The sequence below is a fragment of the Heptranchias perlo genome, chromosome 32 (assembly GCF_035084215.1).
Source record: "Heptranchias perlo isolate sHepPer1 chromosome 32, sHepPer1.hap1, whole genome shotgun sequence".
NCBI classification, from domain to species: domain Eukaryota; kingdom Metazoa; phylum Chordata; class Chondrichthyes; order Hexanchiformes; family Hexanchidae; genus Heptranchias; species Heptranchias perlo.
Window position 1 is genome coordinate 12,498,162 of NC_090356.1, and position 21,565 is coordinate 12,519,726.

The 21,565-nt window shown below is 39.6% G+C and overlaps 1 protein-coding gene across 1 annotated transcript in view; it reads left to right on the forward strand.

Moving 5' to 3' along the window:
- pex14 (peroxisomal biogenesis factor 14) overlaps positions 1 to 21,096 on the forward strand; it is a 170,793-nt gene extending 149,697 nt beyond the window's left edge. Inside the window, exons 7-9 of the mRNA XM_067970080.1 lie at positions 3,804 to 3,901; positions 17,194 to 17,285; positions 19,096 to 21,096. Of these exons, the coding sequence (XP_067826181.1) occupies positions 3,804 to 3,901; positions 17,194 to 17,285; positions 19,096 to 19,537 (632 nt within the window). The 3' untranslated portion in view covers positions 19,538 to 21,096. The remainder of the gene's footprint in view (positions 1 to 3,803; positions 3,902 to 17,193; positions 17,286 to 19,095) is intronic.
- The last annotated feature ends 469 nt before the right edge of the window (positions 21,097 to 21,565 follow it).

The window sequence follows — 21,565 nt, forward strand, 5'->3', positions numbered from 1 at the left end:
AAGCATGTTAAAACTGTCTTTACATCTGTGGAGGAGTCACTTCCAAATAGAGAGGTTTGTGACACCACCTCCCCCAGGTGCAATGCATTGGATAGAAAAGAGAGATGAATGCTTAGAAAGAATACTATTTTGTTGCTGGCAGATGATGGAAACCACACTGATATTCCACAAATGCACAGGAAATCCAACGCTCAGCAGGAGGGCTGTATTTCCTAAAAGAACCAGAAATGTAAAGCTTTATTATGGTTTTGAAATAAGTCATCTGCTGCCCTTCCCACTTTATGTCCAAGGTTTATAAGAACATAAGAAATAGGAGCAGGAGTAGGCCAATCGGCCCCTCGAGCCTGCTCCGCCATTCAATAAGATCATGGCTGATCTGATCCTAACCTCAAATCTAAATTCATGTTCAATTTCCTGCCCGCTCCCCGTAACCCCTAATTCCCTTTACTTCTAGGAAACTGTCTATTTCTGTTTTAAATTTATTTAATGATATAGCTTCCACAGCTTCCTGGGGCAGCAAATTCCACAGACCTACTACCCTCTGAGTGAAGAAGTTTCTCCTCATCTCAGTTTTGAAAGAGCAGCCCCTTATTCTAAGATTATGCCCCCTAGTTCTAGTTTCACTCATCCTTGGGAACATCCTTACCGCATCCACCCGATCAAGCCCCTTCACAATCTTATATGTTTCAATAAGATCGCCTCTCGTTCTTCTGAACTCCAGTGAGTAGAGTCCCAATCTACAATCTATTTTAGAAAAGGGGATGAGGGGGTGGACATATGAGGAGAGGTTGAGTAGATTGGGACTCTACTCATTGGAGTTCAGAAGAATGAGAGGCGATCTTATTGAAACATATAAGATTGTGAAGGGGCTTGATCGGGTGGAAGCAATGTGCAGTATCGTAATCTGGATAATCCAAAGCCTTTCACTGCAGGAGTCCTTGTGCAATTGTGAAACTTGAGTCCTCTAATCTAGATTACAGTTTTACTAACGTGACTAAATAAATTACAAGGTAAATAAACAATCCAGAGCATAGTTTGATTTAAATAGCCTACAACTGACTTAAAATTATTCACTTGCTATTTATTTTAGAGTTTCTGCACACAGTGAATTTATTACAAAATGTTTTTGAAGAATTGCCACTTAGTTGAATGGTTCTTTTCACACTCGTTTAATGGTCATTGAACGATATTGCCCAACTAGTGCCAGTTAATGTGACAAATAATGTGTAGTCTCATGTTGAGATCTCTTATCAACTAGGAAGTTGCCTGAGATGCTCCTTTTACATAGGCCCTTAGCAGCTGTTACAGAGAGATGTGTATCCCATTTGTCTGTACTGGATTTAAAGCAGATCCAAAAATGATGGGGACAAATTTTAATCTACTGTGCCATCCAATCCCTCCATGATTTTAATTCATTTCTAAAATTAAAGGAAGATAAAACAAAATTCATTTTCTTCAGTTTCTACAAATATTCCATGTTTTGCACTGTTTATGTACTATATTCTGTAGTAGATCTTGCAGAATATTAATTCAGAATTGTCACTGATACCAGCTTTATTCTAAGAGGCTGGTGTAACAATTACTTTAAAAACATAGAAACATAGAAAATAGGAGCAAGAGTAGGCCATTCAGCCCTTCGGGCCTGCTCCGCCATTCAAAATGATCATGGCTGATTGTCTAACTCAGTACCCTGTTCCCGCTTTTTCCCCATATCCCTTGATCCCTTTAGCATTAAGTAACTAAGGATCAAATCTAAGTGGCTAGATACAAGCTGTATTTGGTAAGTGTTTTCTAAAACTTGGCTGGAATTGAAGTGGCATTTTATGCAGCGTATTTGAAAAGTTCAAGACACAACATTAAACCCCCAACCTGTGCTATAAATTGTCAGATATTTTGTGTAGGTCAGATCAGTGACTTTTTAAGTTCTTCTATTGGCCAATTTGCCTGTTGGTGACCATTTTAGTAACATTACAACCTTGAAGAAACATTAAACAGGTTTTTTTTTTATTCGTTCACGGGATGTGGGCGTTGCTGGCAAGGCCGGCATTTATTGCCCATCCCTAATTGCCCTCGAGAAGGTGGTGGTGAGCCGCCTTCTTGAACCGCTGCAGTCCGTGTGGTGACGGTTCTCCCACAGTGCTGTTAGGAAGGGAGTTCCAGGATTTTGACCCAGCGACAATGAAGGAACGGCGATATATTTCCAAGTCGGGATGGTGTGTGACTTGGAGGGGAACGTGCAGGTGGTGTTGTTCCCATGCGCCTGCTGCCCTTGTTCTTCTAGGTGGTAGAGGTCGCGGGTTTGGGAGGTGCTGTCGAAGAAGCCTTGGCGAGTTGCTGCAGTGCATCCTGTGGATGGTGCACACTGCAGCCACAGTGCGCCGGTGGTGAAGGGAGTGAATGTTTAGGGTGGTGGATGGGGTGCCAATCAAGCGGGCTGCTTTATCTTGGATGGTGTCGAGCTTCTTGAGTGTTGTTGGAGCTGCACTCATCCAGGCAAGTGGACAGTGTTCCATCACACTCCTGACTTGTGCCTTGTAGATGGTGGAAAGGCTTTGGGGAGTCAGGAGGTGAGTCACTCACCGCAGAATACCCAGCCTCTGACCTGCTCTCGTAGCCACAGTATTTATATGGCTGGTCCAGTTAAGTTTCTGGTCAATGGTGACCCCCAGGATGTTGATGGTGGGGGATTCGGCGATGGTAATGCCGTTGAATGTCAAGGGGAGGTGGTTAGACTCTCTCTTGTTGGAGATGGTCATTGCCTGGCACTTAACTGGTGCGAATGTTACTTGTCACTTATCAGCCCAAGCCTGGAGGTAGCGCACTTCGTCCAGCGTTATCACGTCAAAATATGTGAATTTCTGAAAATGGGGTAATATCAACAAATATAATTGTTAGATTTGTTCCTCTTTTTGGAAAAAATAGGAAAAGGCTAATGATTCAAATCCATTTTATTTCTATTAACCATTGATCTATGGTGCTTTTGTATGATTGTCATTTGAACTTCTGTATATTACTTTTGCCACCTTACATTGTCAAATTCAATAATAACTTCTCACCCAGTTCTCATGATGCTACAATCAGCAATTGTTATCAATTAAAATTAGAAAATTGTGATAATAGTACTGTGTGCTAGTTTAAGAGAAGTTCCAGATTTTATTCCTATAGTGTCCTATGTAAAACATTTCATTTCACAAACTTTTACCACAGGTTATTGTGTGAAAAAAAATCTAATCTCTTTAAATCATTTCTTAATGTTTATGAACACAAGGGAGTAATGTTGCTGGATAGTGATAGAGCTTCTTTAAATTAGTTTTAATGATGATACTGGCTAATTATTTCTTGACCGGAGCAATGACCAGCAGCAGAGGAGACCAGCCCTGACCGTGCACCTGAATCCCAGGCTTATTGGCTGACTTCTGTCGTAGAAGGATGCACTGAAAGAAAGACCACCTTGTATATTCATTTATTTTTTGGTAGTTTTGCTTTGCCATTGTGAAGTTAATGCAATATTTGCTGAACTCTCATTTCAATGTTCAATCCTTCTGCCTGAATATATATGAACATTGAAAAAAAAATCTTGAACATCTTAATTCCAAACTTATGGAGGGGAGAAAGGATAAATGGTATACTTTTTAAAAAGATGTGCAGCTTTTACTAGGTGATGCAGGAAGAAGATTTCAGTTTGATGTTTCAAAGGGCAGTCCCCTTATATATTGCTCTTGGCATAGTAGTTAGTGAGAGATTAAATGGCAGAACTCTAATTATTGTGAATCTAGAATAATTTAATTTATTTTCTTACATAGTGACACAACTACAAACAAATCTTACCACAGTGCAGGAGCTTCTGGAACAGCAACAAGAGAGGTTACAACAGCTCTCCCAAGAACTGACTGGTACCAAGGTAACCATTACTACAAAGACAGCATATTTCAAAGAGGTCTTAGCCCAGTAATATTTGAATGAATTTGGGGTATAGAACAGTTGTCGGGTATTTCCATCATATGTGAAGTGATAATGAAACTCATCCAAGAGGACAACTCATCCTACTGCAGTCTTCAACTTGTACTTTTAATACCTTTAATATTGACCAAATTCATTTATGTTTCTTGCAGAGCTATAGATTGGTTATAAGCATGTAACTGTCTGAAATATTTGCTTCAAATCACTTCTGTGTAATTTTGATAGGTTTATCTAAGCAGTGTAACAAAGGTCCAGAGTGCCATCTAATTGAGGTGCAACACTAGCTATTTTATGCATTCCATCAACCTTTTTATAAGCATCCATGGGACCAATACTTTATTATTAAGCAAGCGCCTTGGAAGTCTAGCGTCTTGGTTGATGCACTTTAACACTTAATAAGCTGTTACTACGGACGCTCCGTATGCATCCCTTTGATTTTCTTGCAGCTGTCTTTTTTTCTTTTGCCAACTTAGCAAGTTAATTGTCTCATTGCATTCAACACACTCCCTTTGTGATTTGTGCAAAAAAGAAAGAAAAACATTATGTACCGAATCATCTATGCAGCCTAGTTACTTGGACAATCCTGAAGATATGCTCTGAGTGCAGTTCCAATAGGCTTTCCTACACATTTTCTACCTCATTACTGATGGCAGGAAAAAATGCTGCTAGTGAGATGTTTTCTATCACTACTACTATTCTCCAAATGATACGAGATTTGTAGAGGGGAAGGAGAAAGCAAATAGGAGGAATAATAACCTGGCATTGAGCAAATACGTATCAAAAACTAAGGTAGAAAAGATTAGTAAAGAATAAAGTAAAGAAATGGAGCGCTAAATTAAAGCAGAACATAAATGCTTTAATCAATAAAAGAAATTGAGAAAGGAGAGCAACATCAGTGAAACTAATAAAACAAGGATAACAAATTGGCCTGACATTTGATATGGGTGGAGTATTAGACTCCAAACCAGGGGGCTGAGTTTAATTACAGCCAAACAAGACTGCCTTTATTGAGAGAGGTAATCAGCTGAGCTTCTTGCTAAATAATTGAATTGGAGCACCTTAACCTTGAGTGGAAGATGGATAAAAAAAATGTCAAGACTGGTCCCATCTCCTATGCTTCCGTCATGTGAGTAATCATGGTGCTCTAAGCCCAGATATTGTGGTACAGCACAAGCTTCTGTGCCTGTCAGGTCAAGACACAAGATCAGCCTTAACTATGGTGTTCCTCGTCTCCTCCATTTCCACCCCCCGCCCCCCTCAAGAATATCCTGCTGACCCTCAATGTGCAGGTTGCCATATGAAGAATGGTCACATGGGTGGGATACCTGAAGGAGGCTGGCACCTGTGGAACTGCACCCTAGGATGAGTCAGTGCCTTCAGGAAAGGAGGAGAAAAACTAGAGGGCAGGGAAATTTTGACTTAGTTTCTATTTCTGTTTTTTTTTTACTAAGCTATTGTTTCTTTCTTTTGATATCACCTGACCTCCAATACTGAACTCCATACACTGCTACCTATCTACAATTAACCTTTTGTTTTGAATGTTGGTCTTTCGAGCTTGTGTGTTGGTTTGTGGCGTTTATTCGCTATTGATAACTAGGAGATATATTTTGTGTTTGCACCTTCCATAAACTACTGGAGGTGCCCCTTTAAAACATTTAATGTCTGATGTTAGGGGTATAGTCCATATGGCCTCTTCCTTCCCACATTATATACAAGAGGATGCTGTGCCTCTGATAGTTTCTTCACCTCGTAGGAAGTGTGTGACATCGGCATCTCCTTAGATTGTTTTCACTGCAGAAAAGATTGAAGGGCGTTGAGCTACTTAAATGAGTTATGTAATTTAAACTGATTGCAGACCTGGATGGCATGAGTTTAAATGAAAATGAACAAGCTTAAAGAGAGATTAGAATTTTATTCCACATTCTCATTAGTGCATGGGAAAAGACTCCCAGCAAAAGCACTTAATGCTATGTGAACGACTCCTTAAAAAGAGCCAGCTAATATCTACTTAAGAACAAGTTTGAAGGTTATAAGAACAGATCTAGATCAAATTCAACAAAACGTGATTGTTCCTGTGCTGCTAGGACCATGAATGTGTTATTTGTAGAATGCAACTGGGTTGAACTAATTAGCTTAATATCCTGATATTTTGCTTGATTATCTTTGAGAGTTGGGGTTGGTAGTTTGGCTCTTTCAGGAGTTTGAGCGGTCGGGTAGTGTCTGATGAGGCAAATTCTGCCTGGTCTTTGGAGGGAATGGGTTTGATAATCTAAATCATCTTGTTCTTTATTTCACTTTTATCTGTATTTGTGCTGTATTTAGGACATAATAACAGTCATGATGTTTCACCAAGCTGCATTAGCAAAATGCTAATATTGCAAAAGTTCTATTGACTTTGAAGCTTTATTAACATCAGAAAAATGAATGTTCCTTTTAAATGATATTGGCCATCACACAGAGTGAATACTAAATCCACAACCATGGTGAGAAGCTGTAGCTGCTTCATATGATCTGACACTAATCTAGCATGATGGAGTTTTGTTACTCAAACTATTTGCATCAAAAATAGCATTGTAAGCAACTATTTTTTTCCCCAGTTTTACAGGCGAATTGCATTTTCTGGCCTTAATTATGATGTAATTTTTTTGTGATTTAATGCTCTGAATTAAGAACTAGAAGTATGAACTTTAATTAGTAGCCACTGCAACCTGTAACTAAGCTAAACTGAATAAAAGTAGTATCGCCCATCTCCATTTCTGCCTCAGCCCATCTGCTGCTGAAATGATCATCCATGTTTTTGTTACCTTCAGAATTGACTATTTCATTGCTCTCCTCGTCAGCCTCCTATCCTCCACCCTCCATAAATTTGAGCTCATCCAAAACTCTGCTGGCCGTTTCCTAACGCGCATCAAATCCTGCTCACCCTTCACCCCTGTGCTCGCTGACCTACATTGGCTCCTGGTTTACCAAAAATTCAAATCTAAAATACTCATCCTCGTGTTCAAATCCCTCCATGCTCTAGCCCCTCCAGCCCTACAACCCTCCCCAGACCTCTGCATTTCTCCAATTCTGGTCTCTTCCCACTATTGAGGCCCTGAGCTCTGGAATTCCTTTCCCAAACCTGTCTGCCTCCACCTCTCCTCCTTTAAGTCCCTCCGTAAAACCTATACCTTTGACCAAGATTCTGCTTGCTCCACCTAGTAGCTCCTCCTTCGACTCGGTGTCAAGTTTTGTCAGATTACGCATCAGTGAAGGGTCTTGGGATGTTTCCCTGCGTTAAAGGTGCGCTATTATTACAAGTTGTTGTTGAAGGGGATTGGGTATGAAAGATAACGGCCTTTCCTGCACCGAAGTAAAATAGCTCAGCATTTGGGAGCTAGAAGTGACACTCCACAAATAAGAGGAGTATAGCTGGAGAAAGCTATCTAAAGTTTCTGTGCTCTATCTGTTGAACATTCACAATTAAAGTGACTCCTTGATGTCTGTCTGGGTTCCTTCTACAGAGAAATGGGAACCACTAATCCTCGAGGTTTAATAACATTAGAAAAATAATGTCTGGTTAAGGGGGAGAAAACATTTTGAATTAACAAGTGCTCTTTTAAAATACAAAGTTGATTCCACTGTTTGTCCTGATCAACTTTACAGTCTCGTGAGCCCAGCTTTGTTACAAACTCAAAAGTGCTTTCAAAACATCGGAAAGCATCAAGGATTCTCTCTGATGTGTTGCTACAGTCTGTCAACCTAGAAATCTGTGTATTTCTCTCCAGCATGAGAGTGATGAAAGTAAGAAACAAACAATGAGTGAAACCAAAAACTGAGTGTCTAAATATATAAGAACATTCTATATTGTGGGGTAAGTCATCATTGGTTCCTTAGCAGTCTTCCAACTGTCCACATACGTACAAGGGATCCCCCCCCCCTTCCCCCAAACCAAAGATCCAGCTATAAACATAACCATTTATCTATTTGTTTTATGTTGAGGTTATTCTAAATGTCTTGCGTGATATGTCCCACTAATGTAAGATGTGCACCGCAAAGTTACAAGCTTGCATCAATTCCGAATTTCCTAGCACCTGAAGAGGTCGCAGATAATTTGCACCACCCATTAAATGAAGTATATCTGCGCATGGTATAAAACTGACGTTTTAAACTTAGCTTTAAAAGAGCTCGGGTGGTCCACTGAACTGCCTTTAAGTTTCAAAAGATAGAAAAGAGAAGGTGAGATAATGATTTCTTTTCTAATGTTAAAAATTTCACAGGCAGTCAAAGACCAGTGTGCAGAGTTCTATGCACGCGTAAAGCTCTGCGTTTGTTCATTCCAGAGTCACATAAGTGGCAGTAAAAGTCGGTGCTGTCCACTCTCACCACTCCAGAAATAGCACCAACATCTTACTGGTGCCACAATGTAACTGTGTTATATGAATAATCAGACTATTCCAACAAAACACCTGCACCGAGCAGAAATTACCCTGATCCAAAAATAGTACATTGGGGTTAATTGCTTTAAATAAGAAATGTCTCTGAAATGGTGGAGTAACCAGTATCTACATGCCAATGACACAAAAGGAGATCTCTCTCCCTTCCCTGAAAGGCCTGTTGAAAATTGGCAGGTGTTATGTTCCATCCTGGACCATGTAGAAAATTCAGCATGTGTAAAAACAAAGGTTGTAACAAAACGGTCATTTGATGCAACAGGTGGCTCGTATTGCAGCCCTCCGAATTAATTTCAAATTTACTTTGGAAACATGGGGCCCTTATAGTTTAAACCCATGGGGAAAACTGAGAAATTGTTTCCAGGTGCTCAATGAGTGATTAGGAACACATATTTCTTATAAAAACCACTTATCATTAAGGCTTAGGGGTTTATGACTATTCAGCTGTTAACATTATTTAAGTGATAACAGTTGGCAGGGAGCCCAGCCATTTGAGGCAGCGCTATCTGTGCACATATAAACTCTTAGACAAAGTTGAAGTGTTTATTGATCAGTACCCAAATATTATGTCGGGAATTGCACAACTGTGCCAGATATTGGTATGTGCTATAACTTACTACTGTGGTTGTCTTTTAATGTCTAAAATTCCGTCCCATCCCAGTAGCCCCCCCCACCTCCCCCGCAAAAGTCCATGTCCACTTAAATATTTTTTGAAAGAATACATGTTTGTCTGATGTAATTATGGAAAGGCAGAGGGTTGGAAGCTACAGTTTAAATACAATCTGATGTTTTATGGATCCAGTATGCGCACAAGTGGTGAACCCCAGTGCATGTCTGTAACCCCCCCCAAATTGTTTAATGTGGGCACTGCCCATAAAAAATAGGCAGGTATATGTTGAGGTGAATTATAAATATGAACTGCTCTACTCATTCTCATGGCCATCCCCTCAACCTTGCCATCTCACGTGGCCTCTCTACTCCCATGGTCAATCATAGACGAGGCCATCTCCTACCACTTCCTGTATCCCTCATCACCCACATGCCCCTGCTCCCTTCCAACCCCACTTCATTATGTGTTCACCCCAGGGGGAAAAAAAACTCTTCCCCCAATTCACTTACAATTGCACCTTCAACCAACTGCTTAGACTTTGGTCCACCATTCGCCGCGTTACGTCTGCAGCTGTCAATCTGCTCAACCGCTTTGTCTCCTCCAACTTAGCCCATGTTCCCCTTGTCCACCAAACCAAACCTCTGCCACCCCCCCCCCCCCCCCACTTCTGAACCCGTGTCTTTCTCTAGTTTCTCCCTTAACTCTGCTCATCCTCTCTCCATACTCATCTTATTCATGAGCCCCACTTCTTGCTCCCATGATCCAGTCCTACTAAACTGCTGACTACCTAATTTTCCTTTCTGTACCCAGGCTAGCTAACATTATAAATGCTTCCCTCTCCTTAGGTGCTGTTCCCTTTCAAAACCACCATCATCACCCTCTCCTCAAACAAAGTCACCCTGGCCCCTCTGTCCTTGCAAACTACCGTCCCAGCTCAAACCTCCCTTTTCTCTCAAGTCCTTGAACTGTTGTCGCCTCCTAAATCCATGCCCATCTTTTCCTGATATCCATGTTTGAATATCTCTAATCAGATTACCGCCCCTGCCACAGCACTGAAACGGCCCTAACCAAAGTCACAAATGACCATACCCGACCTCTTTGCAGCCTTTGACAATGGTCGATCACAGCAACCTCCTCCAATTCCTCTCCTCCGTTGTCCAGCTGTGTGGGACTGTCCTCACTCAGTTCCACTCTTACAATCTCGGCGTCCTATTTGACCCCTGGCTGATCTTTTATTGGCTCAATCATAAAGACTCACTGCTTTCATCTCCATAACATCGTCGGTCCCCGTCCCTGCCAGAACCCATCTATCGCTGAAATCCTCACCCATGCCTTTGTTTATATCCCTTCATTCCTCACCCCTCTAATCTCCTACAACCCCCTCCCCAGAACTCTCCGTTCTTCCGGCTCTGGCCTCTTGTGCATCACTTCACCCCACCATTGACTGCCGTACCTTCAGTTGTCTAAGCCCTAGGCTCTGGAATTCACTCCCTAAATCTCTCCAGCTCCCAGTCCTCCTTTAAGACCTGCTTTAAACCCACCTCTTTGACCAAGCTTTTGGCCATCCCTCCTCTTATCTCCTTCTTCAGCTCTTTTGTCTGATTACATATCTGCGAAGCACCTTGGAACATTTTTCTAAGTTAAAGGTGTTATATAAATGTAAGTTGTTGTTGAATTGACTGTGGTTGCCTTAGGTAGTGAAAAATTCTAAATGACGTCAAAGTGAAAATTCACACTGTGCATCTAACATGGGCGGTGGAAAATTGCACGAAAACTAACTTGGAGATCATTGACATGCTGATAAGGATATCATTTTCATGAAACATAGTAACAAAGAAGCTTGTGTACGTACAATAAATGGAGTACTGCATTTTGTTAGGGTGTAAGTTGGAATGGTTTTACTGTCCAGTTAATCCTCTCGACAGTGACACTTGTCCCATGCACCCAACATTTAGATCCTGATATTTTGGCAAGAATTTTGTTTATAATATATACTTAAAAAAAGCCTCTGACACATGCTGAGTGCTTGGGATAAATAGAAGATCAGGAGTGAAGGAACTAGTACTGACACAGCTTGACTTTAAGTAATCAATGTTCCTATGAGCACTGAACTTAGATTGCAGCTTTCGAACTGCAGCATTGGTTCAGTCATAAAACAAACCTAGTTTCTCAATTGTTAATACTGAGTATTATGTCTTAGAATTGGAGATCTTTATGAAACCACAGAGCACTTCATGTGTAACAAAATTATGGTGACAATTCACACTCCATAACCATATAATTATAATTTCTTTTTAAAAAATCATTATTTGCTGAATTATTGGCTTTTGTTCAAATACTGCAACTAGTTCAAAGCAAATTGTTCAACATGTGTCATATTATTTTGGGATGGGCTAAGAAAGGAAATTTTTGACTGAGAAGTGAGATTGCAATGTAACATTCAACAGAAATTGTCAAAAGTCAAAATTAATTTCAGCATTAATATTTAGCCACAGTAAATGTGATTTAAATATTGATCTTGTATCCCAGGAGTAATGTTCACATTGCTCCCAGCTAGATAATAGGATTATTTGTTTTTCAAATCTAAAACTGGCTTTTCAAAAATGCTCAGATACCTGTGATTCCAAAAAAAACGACACTGGGCATTTAGTCAAATTGCCTTTTTCATAAAATGGTTACAGCACAGAAGGAGACCATTCGGCCCATTGAGCCCGTGCCGGCTCTTTGTAAGAGCAATCCAGTTAGTCCCATTCCCTCATTCTTTCCCCGTAGCCCTGCAAGTTTTTTCCCTTCAAGTATTTATCCAATTCCTTTTTGAAAGCCACGATTGAATCTGCTTCCACCACCCTTTCATGCATTCCCGATCATAACTACTCATTGCGTAAAAAAGTTATTCCTCATGTCGCCTTTGGTTCTTTTGCCAATTACCTTAAATCTGTGTCCTCTGGTTCTCGACCCTTCCACCAATGGGAACAGTTTCTCTTTATTTACTTTATCTAAACCCTTCATGATTTTGAATACTTCTATCAAATCTTTTCTTAACCTTCTCTGCTCTAAGACTAAGTTTTATTGCTGAATGCAGGATTGTTGAAGCCCTAATGATATTAAGCTGTCTTTTAAAAATGGTTGTGGTAGCTGTGCAAAATCCTTATTTTCCTTCATCAGTCAAATGATATGGAAAAATTCTTGAGTATTTGGTGTTCCTTTTTCTGAAGACTCATGACAATAGGCTCAAGGAGGTGATCTTTTTTGTAGGATCATCTAAACTGTAGATTAGAAATTCTAAACTACAATTTAGATCATTCTTGACTTCAATGGAAAGGGCGAGGCGTATAACGGGTGATCGATCCGCTACCACTCGTCTTGTGCCCCGCCGAATTTGAACTTCACCCTCATAGTAACATTTTTAAAACCATACTTCAGTGTTAACGAAAAAACACTTTTTCTTTACACACACAAAATGCTGGAAGCACTCAGCAGTCAGGGCAGTATCAGTGGCAAGAAAAAGGTAGGGATAATGCTTCAGATCAATGACCTTATGTCAGGAAAGGTCATCGACCTGATAAGTTATCCCTCTGATTCTCTCTCCACAGAAGCTGCCTGAACTATTGAATGTTTCCAGCATTTTCAGTCTTTATTTCAGATTTCCAGCATTCGCAGTATTTAGCTTTTTGCTTTTCCTTTACACGTTAGGTTTCATTGGGTTGGAGTAGTTTTTGATCATTATGAATTAATTTGATCATTATGAATTAATTATTTAAAGTTCCTGATCCTCCTCAGTGTTTTATAAGTTAAAATAATATACAGTGGTACTGTGGTTGATTTTAACATCTTTTCTTAACTTGGCTATTTTTGTCCCTCAGCTTTTGGGAATACTGTGAAAATTCTTAGAAAAGGTATTGAGTTAAGTGAAAAAGAATGTCACACATCTCATTTCTCGTAAGCCATTCTAAGCCAGAATAACACTGTAGAAGTACGGTCCAGCCCCCCTTCATTTCACTTGCTGTGGATATCATTTACAAACAATTTTACAACACCAAGTTATAGTCCAGCAATTTTATTTTAAATTCACAAGCTTTCGGAGATTTTCTCCTTCCTCAGGCAAACATTTGCCTGAGGAAGGAGAAAATCTCCGAAAGCTTGTGAATTTAAAATAAAATTGCTGGACTATAACTTGGTGTTGTAAAATTGTTTACAATTGTCAACCCCAGTCCATCACCGGCATCTCCACATCATGGATATCATTTACAACATTGTGATGCAGAAGTTGACTCATTGTAAACTTTTACCCATTACCAGAAAACCAAGGATTGAAGTTATTTTTGGTTTTGGGATAACAGGATTGACAGCAAGGATTTACAACTTCTATCCAATGCTTTCTAATGACAAATTACTCCTCCATAGGACAGGAGCAGGAAAACATCTCAGATAGTCATTATCTCTATCCATCGATGTGTTGTGGGCTCTGGATTAGTTGAGCTACTTTGGGCTATTCAACAATAACCCATTTATACAAACTTAGCATAAAATTGCTACAATGAGCTGCATGCAGTTTAAAAATTTGGTATGAAAGTAATATAACATAATATGCCCTGAAGACATTGCCAGAAAACACATTCATTGTAGTATCGCATACAAGTTTTTTTAAAAGTCTAAACATTAGTCAGGGTTCCTATTCCCGAGTGCTGTCCTTTGACTCCTGACGAAGCGTCCATGCGTAGATGTTAGATAAGAGACGGGATCAGGTTTGATTGTGATGCTGCAGCAGTCAGGTATCTTACGCTCCCTCATCCAGACTTGCACATGAAGGATGCCACTTGGATGAAGTACTGGAAGGCTACCGGTGCCTGTGAAACCGTGGTCCAGGATAAGTCACTGCTTTTGGGAGAAGTATTAGTTTGGGATTTTTCCCAACACTTGGTCTACTGTTCATGGCTGGGTTACCATTTCTTATAAGCAGACTGAGTCCCTAATGAACCAAAACCTTCATGTTTCTCTATCATGTATGGGTTAGTATACCCAGGTTTAACAATTTACACTGAAGAATACATGAGATAACCACCATATTTTTCTGGCACCTTCAAAGGTGGAAAATAACATGTTGCCAGACTTTGTGTACAGGTTAAAACTACTTGGTCAAATTTACTTACAGATGATTTAATATATATAGAAGAAAAAAGACACAGCAGGATGCTAAAAGGAGTACAGCAACCAAATTTACACAATATATGAACTTTTCTTGAAAAAATAAACTAAGAAAAGAGAGTCCTAAATCCTTGCAGTTCTTTTCAGTAAATTCCTGAAAGCACAGTCTGTAGTGATAAGTTGCATGGGAACACTTCCTCATAAGTCCCTATTAGTAAGTGTAAGAACACTGGGATTGATAACCTGACTAGAACATTCATCAAGCGCATCAGATGAATCCTTAACCCCTTCACCGCAGCTCCATGTCAAGGAACGCTCTGTGGTTTACCACCCAGTCTATGCCTAAATTTGTTTTGCCAAACTGTTTTACCTCAACTTGTTTGGATTAGATTAGCATTTACACTACCAACCCCCCATCAGGAGCCACACCAACTACTGAGTGAACAAATTAACCCATTCTTGCTAATCACCAAAGAAGTCAGACAAAGTCATGAACTAACAGTTGTTAATTTTAGAATCATAGTTAACAGCACTTTAAACATTGCTTATGCAATTAATTAGTAGATAGGGTTAATTGACGAAATAAATAAGAGGTTACAAAGACAGCTCAGGGTTAAGTCACAGTCATTTAGCATTAACTGCTTGCTGATTTTAAACTTACAGTTGAGATCAGTGTCTGAGATATAAATAGGTGAGATTAATTTAAGATTAGTCTCATTAGATAGCTGACCAGATAACAGAATTCGATAGCTAGTCTATTGAACAGATTGAAGTCTATATGCTTATACAGCCTTGTCCTTATAACCTGGTTGCTTTGCCTTCCCTCCTGAGACGTCAGTGATGAACCTCTGTTTGTCGAAGTGTTATCCATTCCTTGTGGATCCTCTGCTCCTGGATAAATTCACCTTCTGCGCTGGTAGCTATATCTACACTTGCTGGCTTAGAGCTCACCTCCCTTGATCTCAGTGAAACTTGTACATCTATGTGATACACTTGTATCTGGCTGTAATAGATATACAATCTTAACTTCTGTAACATTTCTTTCTCTGTCAGAAACGCATTTTATGATTTTGCAGAGATGCCCTTCTAATGTACTAGACAAAGAATTCTACTACCAAGAATTAAAACTAATCAGACTAGAACCAGAACTAAGCTAAGAACTGCGACTAAGGACTTCATTGTCAAAAACGCCATCTTATATATCCTTAACTTCCAAAGAAAACTCCTTGAGTCTATTGACCGATCTGAGTGTCGTGTTAGAAGAAGTCAGTCCTATTGCAGTTGGTCACCGCCACAGCCATGTTGGTATCCCTGATAACCTCCTAACCAACGTACCAGGTCGTTCATTTACTCCCGAGTTTCTCGGGTCTTTGCTCACAAAGGGTCTCACGCAGATCCAGGTAAGGTAGGACATCTTTATGCCCTCTTTAACGAGCTGTCACTGGGCCTGTGGTCTTGATGGCATATCTTCTATCCCTGGTTAGGAATTTTTTTTTGTATAAGCTTTCATGGTTTAATTAGCATTAGTCCTTTCCAAACATTCAGACTGAATACTGACTCCATTTTGAGTACTCATTTACAGCAATTTTCCTACACAAGTATGGTGGTGAGGTGAATAAGGAATTTTCCTTTGAAGTGGAATTTCTACTCAATAGCCAGGAAATCAAAGTCTTAATCATTTTAACACTTAGGTGGAGAAGGTGTGAACTGATGGTCTGTTTTTGACACCTGGCAATAATCGGAAAAAACAATCCCATCTGTGGTTGAAATGGAACCAATGTATGAAATACCTCTTGTCCTTCAGAAAAATCTATAATTTGATTAACTTGGGATCAAAGGATTATTGAGGCTTTGAACCAAACATGCTGTCTGCAGCAGCCATTACAGTGTTTCAAAGAAGCGCTTGGACTCCATTTTGAGGGTAGCAGAATTGTAAACTTAAATATACATAAAAATAGTGTTAGGATTAGTGGTTCATTCTTTCCCCATCAAGACAGTGTTCGCCTTATTTGGTGCCCCATACATCTGGATAGGTTCATCATCAAGATAGATTCATCATCAAATAGGGGAAATCACTGGGCTAGTGTCCAAGAGTGCATTTATACTGTACGTTTGGCACCATTGTGAAGTTGGTTTAGATTTGCACAGACCCTAAAATCGTCTCATGTAAATTGAGTGTTAAAGCTTAAACTAACTCTGAAGCTCAGCTCACTCTTTATCATCCTGGATTATGTAGTTCCAGTTCCAGAGTGTGCCAGTAATTTCTGTCACTTCAATTAAATCCAAATTTACCAGAATTTTGAGCTATTTGGTTAGTGTTAAGGTCCTTGTGATCAGGTATAGCGTCTCTGCACAGGTGACACATTTGTCGTAAAATGTAACAACAACTGGGATGGATATCACTCCCCCTGTCTTTGTCTTTGAACAAAGACGATGGCAGATTCCTTTTTCCTTTTCTGGGAACATTTCGGAACAACCAAAATGTGGTAACAGTCTCCCTGACCAATGCACACCCTTAGATGTAATATTTACATACTTATATGTAATAATTCAGCTGGCTGACTTCCAGAACACGAGACTGGGCCAATTTTGTTGCAAAGACTCGCCCACTAAAGTTGTAGCCTCAGTAGTCTCTCTCTTTCTCTCCTGGGAGAAATATTCTTTTATGATCTTGAAAATTGAGGCAGAGGAACGTGTCTTAACCCTGATAACCTCCTACTGGCTGAGGAAAGGATGATTCTTTTCAATTGGTATCAGAGAGCACCAGTAACAACAGAGACCCACAAGCAGGTCACCACCTCCTCACCTCAGGCCAAGAGTGAGGAAAATGTGGGGCAGAAGATTTAACAAACAAAATAAAAATATCTTACAAGAAAAGTGATTTGTTATGTGTAAGAAGACTTGGAGAAATAAGCCTGTGACCAACTGTAATTCTAACATTCCATAGTCAGTAGCAAACTTAGTTGAAAATACATCTGTATCTTTTTTTATTACTTTTGGAACATTAACCTAGCCTACAGCTTATACTCTGATTGGTTTCCTTAGGCTGCCTCATCCACGAATTGGCTTCTGGAGTCTCAGAGTGTTAATGAATTGAAAGCTGAGATCACCTCATTGAAAGGACTTCTCCTAAGCAGGTAAAGTAGATCTGGGCTAGTACTGAAAACAGATGAACTGAAATCTGTATGAAAGGACAGGTAAACTCCAGCACTTAAGTTGTGTGCAAAGAGTGCTAATTCACCAAAAAGGAGAAACAAGGAGTAAAGACTTCTTGGGTGAGCTTCCTCAAAGGCCCAGTGTTGACTGGTTAAGTAATCACAGAATCAAAAAATAAATTTTAGCAAATTAATATAATGAGTAACAGCACTCGTTTAGTTCCCTTAGTATTGTCACCTGTATGAGTGATTTTCCCTGTGAGAAAGTAAAAGTATCATGTCACAAAAATTTAGTTTGAACAGGTGGATAAATAGGACCGAGACACAAATATAAAAGAAAGTAATACATAATGAGAAAGTAATATATAATGAGGGACGAAAAGACCCAAATTGAAAGAAAGATGCAGCTCTGCTCCTGAAAAGAAGTTGTATGTTGCAGAATTTATACTGGATGTGTTGCATATTTTGGATCAGTGTTGGTTATTCTCTTGGGTTCAGTGGCAGTGGTCCCCTCATCTCTCGCGTTCAGGAATTCACCTATACCAACCAATATTTTGTGATACTATAGTGTAACCCAGGCGTTGTAACAATGTGATCCCCTTGTTATATATACTGGATATTGTGATTGTTATATGTACAAGCACGTGTGCTTCTAATCTATTTTACAATCAAGTGAACATACAGAGTAACCGTTTATAGCAAATGTCACCTTGTTTCGACTTTAATCCCTCCTCATAAGTAAGAAAAATAATAAAAAATGCCATCCTATCCTGGTTGGCGGACTAAGTAACTAAGGGCTTTCAGTCATTGAATAAGACCAAAGCTTACTCTGGGCCTGCTCAGCTTTCGTCTTAAGACAGACTGGTCTAGACCCTGCCTGTTTCTCTCAGTGGAACTTGCTAACTGACCTTGAATATGTTCTTTTGTGGCCTGCCTGGACAGGAAGTTTAGCGGTTTGATCCCTGTTTCCTTCCTTGTCTGGGGTTTGGCCAGTAGAACTGGCTATTGAATCAGCTATGATTTTCCCAAGAGTGTATTTTTCCCAGATAATCCCATGCTGTGTGCTCAAGTACAGAGTTTCTTGCATCATCTCAGGTGTGAATGCCTACTGGAAGTCTGAAATTAGATCATGAATTAACTATTGAACCAGATAACCATTTCAGTGGTTGGCTCATCAATTCCTGGGTGGGCTCATTAACATATCAGTCCTTTCTTTGTCACCAATCTACCACCCAGTGCCAAGGTGACAGAAAGGATACCTTAACTCCTGAAACCAAGTTCATATCAAAAACTGAGTTTAAACCAAAAATCCCTGCTAGCTCAAATAACCAACCACTCCTAGTCATGACATGGGCCATTCCAAAATCTAGAACTTTGCTCCAAAAAAATCCTTAAAAGATCCCAGACTTCTAATTAGAATTTTTCCCCCTTAATGCAATTGAAAGACAACATTGTCTATTAATTTGAAACAGACACTGAGGCAAAGTGACTATTCAACACCATAATTTGAGATGGAGGTTCTCCATGAAGATTGAAGTGAACAAAATTCAGAATCGCAATGCCCTTAAGGTCAGAAGGGAATGCATTTATTTTGTGCACTATTTAAGTTCAGGATAGACTTCCAATGGGGAAGAAAACCAATGTCACTTTGGGCCAACAAACTTATTCTGTCATGGAATAATAGTGTACCAAATTCTAAATAGAACTTACAGATTCTTTAGGTATTTCCAGTCGATTTTACTGAGATTTTATTATGACTATTAACATTCATAAACTTGTACTTTGGTTGTAGGCGACAGTTCCCATCTTCCCCTTCAGCTCCAAAGATACCCTCTTGGCAGATCCCTGTCAAACCATCCACAATAGCAACCTCTGTGATAGTCAATCACAACAACAGCAGCAGCGACATCTCGCCAGTCAGCATTGAATCTGCTGCTTCCTCGCCAGTCACGGAAAACCATAGCCCAGAAGGGGGAAATCTCAGTAGCCATGTCATTAACAGCAACGAAGTAGATGTTAAATGTCAAGTGAGGATGGAGGTCCAAGGGGAAGAAGAAAAAAGACAAGAGAATGAAGATGAGGATGAAGATGATGATGATGTTAGTCATGTGGATGAGGAAGATTGTCTGAATGTGCAAACAGAGGATAGACGGGGAGGTGATGGACAGATAAATGAGCAAGTGGAAAAACTACGACGTCCAGAAGGTGCCAGTAATGAAAATGACATTGACTAATTAGCAAATGTGATCCAGCGATTGGCCTCCATGAACAGAGTGTCCATAATTCCATTAATTTACTGTAAATATATGCTTATTGCATCCTGAGCAGTGGATTTTTGAAATCCAGCAAATATTTCACTGTGGCACATGTAAACACCAGATGAATATGTGTGACTAGTTACACCCAGTTGCACTTTGGTGCAACATTATTGCATGACCAGGTCAGAAGATTTCAGGGTTCTCTACGCGAAGGGTGTATTGCCTCATTGGTGAAGAAGTCAAAACGCTCACCTGCTATCCACCTGGTTATAGGTTAAAACCCCAGCAAAATTCAACAACTTGCTTGTGATGCATTTTGTCAGCTGTTGATGTGATGCAGAATCAACCAAGGAAACATGGATGGGAATCCAGACCCTCCTTATATGTGAAGAAGTAGTGCCAGTAGCAAAGCTTCAGTAGGTGTCCAAGCAGTTCACCTTGGCTGCAAGAAGCACCTCCAAGACCTGGTACAGTTGAATCTTGTTGGGAACATGACTGGAAATGATAAGTTTGTGTTCAAATTACTATTGTATAATGGGAGTGAATGGAAATAGTACATTGAAATTTTATGTTTGCATTAGAATAACTTTATCTGTCTGGGTGTGACTGTAGTAGCAGTACACACACTCACACAGACTGGGATAGACCTGAAGAATGTGACAGAGTTGATTTTTTTTTGTTGAAAAAAAAGCTTTCAAGCAACTTTGCAGTTCTAGTTCAAGAAATCCTTTTATCACCTTTGTACCGTTATTTGTATAATCTTGATGCACTGGGGTATAAAGAGTAGTAATGTCAAATTAAGTGTCGCAGAACCACATAATAAAACCTTCGCGGAGAACCCTGAATTTGGAAGCAATTTCAGTCAGCTCTTGTGAAAATTCCATTAGATGATCCAACTTTCATTTCATTTCTGGGCAACAATATAGTTCTTGAACTACACAGACAGGATTTCAAATTATGACCCAATAGCGACACTTTGATATGGCATTTCCATCAGTCATTGCTCTCCATTCTAGGGCAGCCTTCCAGTCCTGTTCCTAATTGGTGTAGAGAATTTCAACAGTTCAGTAAGTTAAAAAGCTGGATTCTCTCACCCTTTTTTTGGTCGGTGGTGGGGTGGGGTTGGAGAAGCAACAATAGTCTTTTGCATTTTACTGTGTAATTTATAACATCTTTGCTTTAATTTGTTTCGACTCCAAGAAAGTTTTTAATATAAAATGGCAAAATATGGTGGCGGTGGTGGAGAACGAGGTCATTTTTTTTCAGAAACGCGTTTGTGGTGTTTAAATTGAACTTTACGGCAAAGCACATAAAATGGTTCGATACATGATGTATTCATTAATTTTGAAATACAGTTTATGATGTAGGCAATCAAAGTGGTACTGTCTCTTTAAAGTTATTTATTATGCACCAAGTACTGGGATGGAAATCACATTAAAGGCTCAACGACATTTGTTGGTGGGGGGTGTTGTATTCAACAGAAATAAATTAAATGTATTGTTTTTGTAATTAGTAAACCATAATGTTACAACCTGCTTTTTGGAATTTATCTCTCTTTTCCCACCCTCCACCCCTCCAAACCCAAATATCTTTGTAATGCCTTCCAGGCAAGAAGGTGTTTATTTTCAAACATTGTGAACCAGCATATTTTGCCTGGAGGTCTTTGATTGCTTAGTAATTATTTCAGTGGTAATTATTTTAATCAAACATTTAAATTATATAGATTTACAGTTGTATTGAAGTCACTTCACAAGTAAATTTTATGATGAAAACATCCCCTGACCTTCAAGATAGAAGGAATTCCTATTTGTTTACTTAACTAACGCAGGCTCAGAGATGATATTTAATTTAGTCAATACACCATGACATGCATTAAAAATAAAACTTTCAGATCAAGGTGGTGAACAAAATATGGTTAATAACTGGTCTGGCAATGTAGCTGTCTGCTCAGCTCCATATGGCACCATTAGGGCAAGCGATTTAGAGGGTTAGTGATTTCTTACT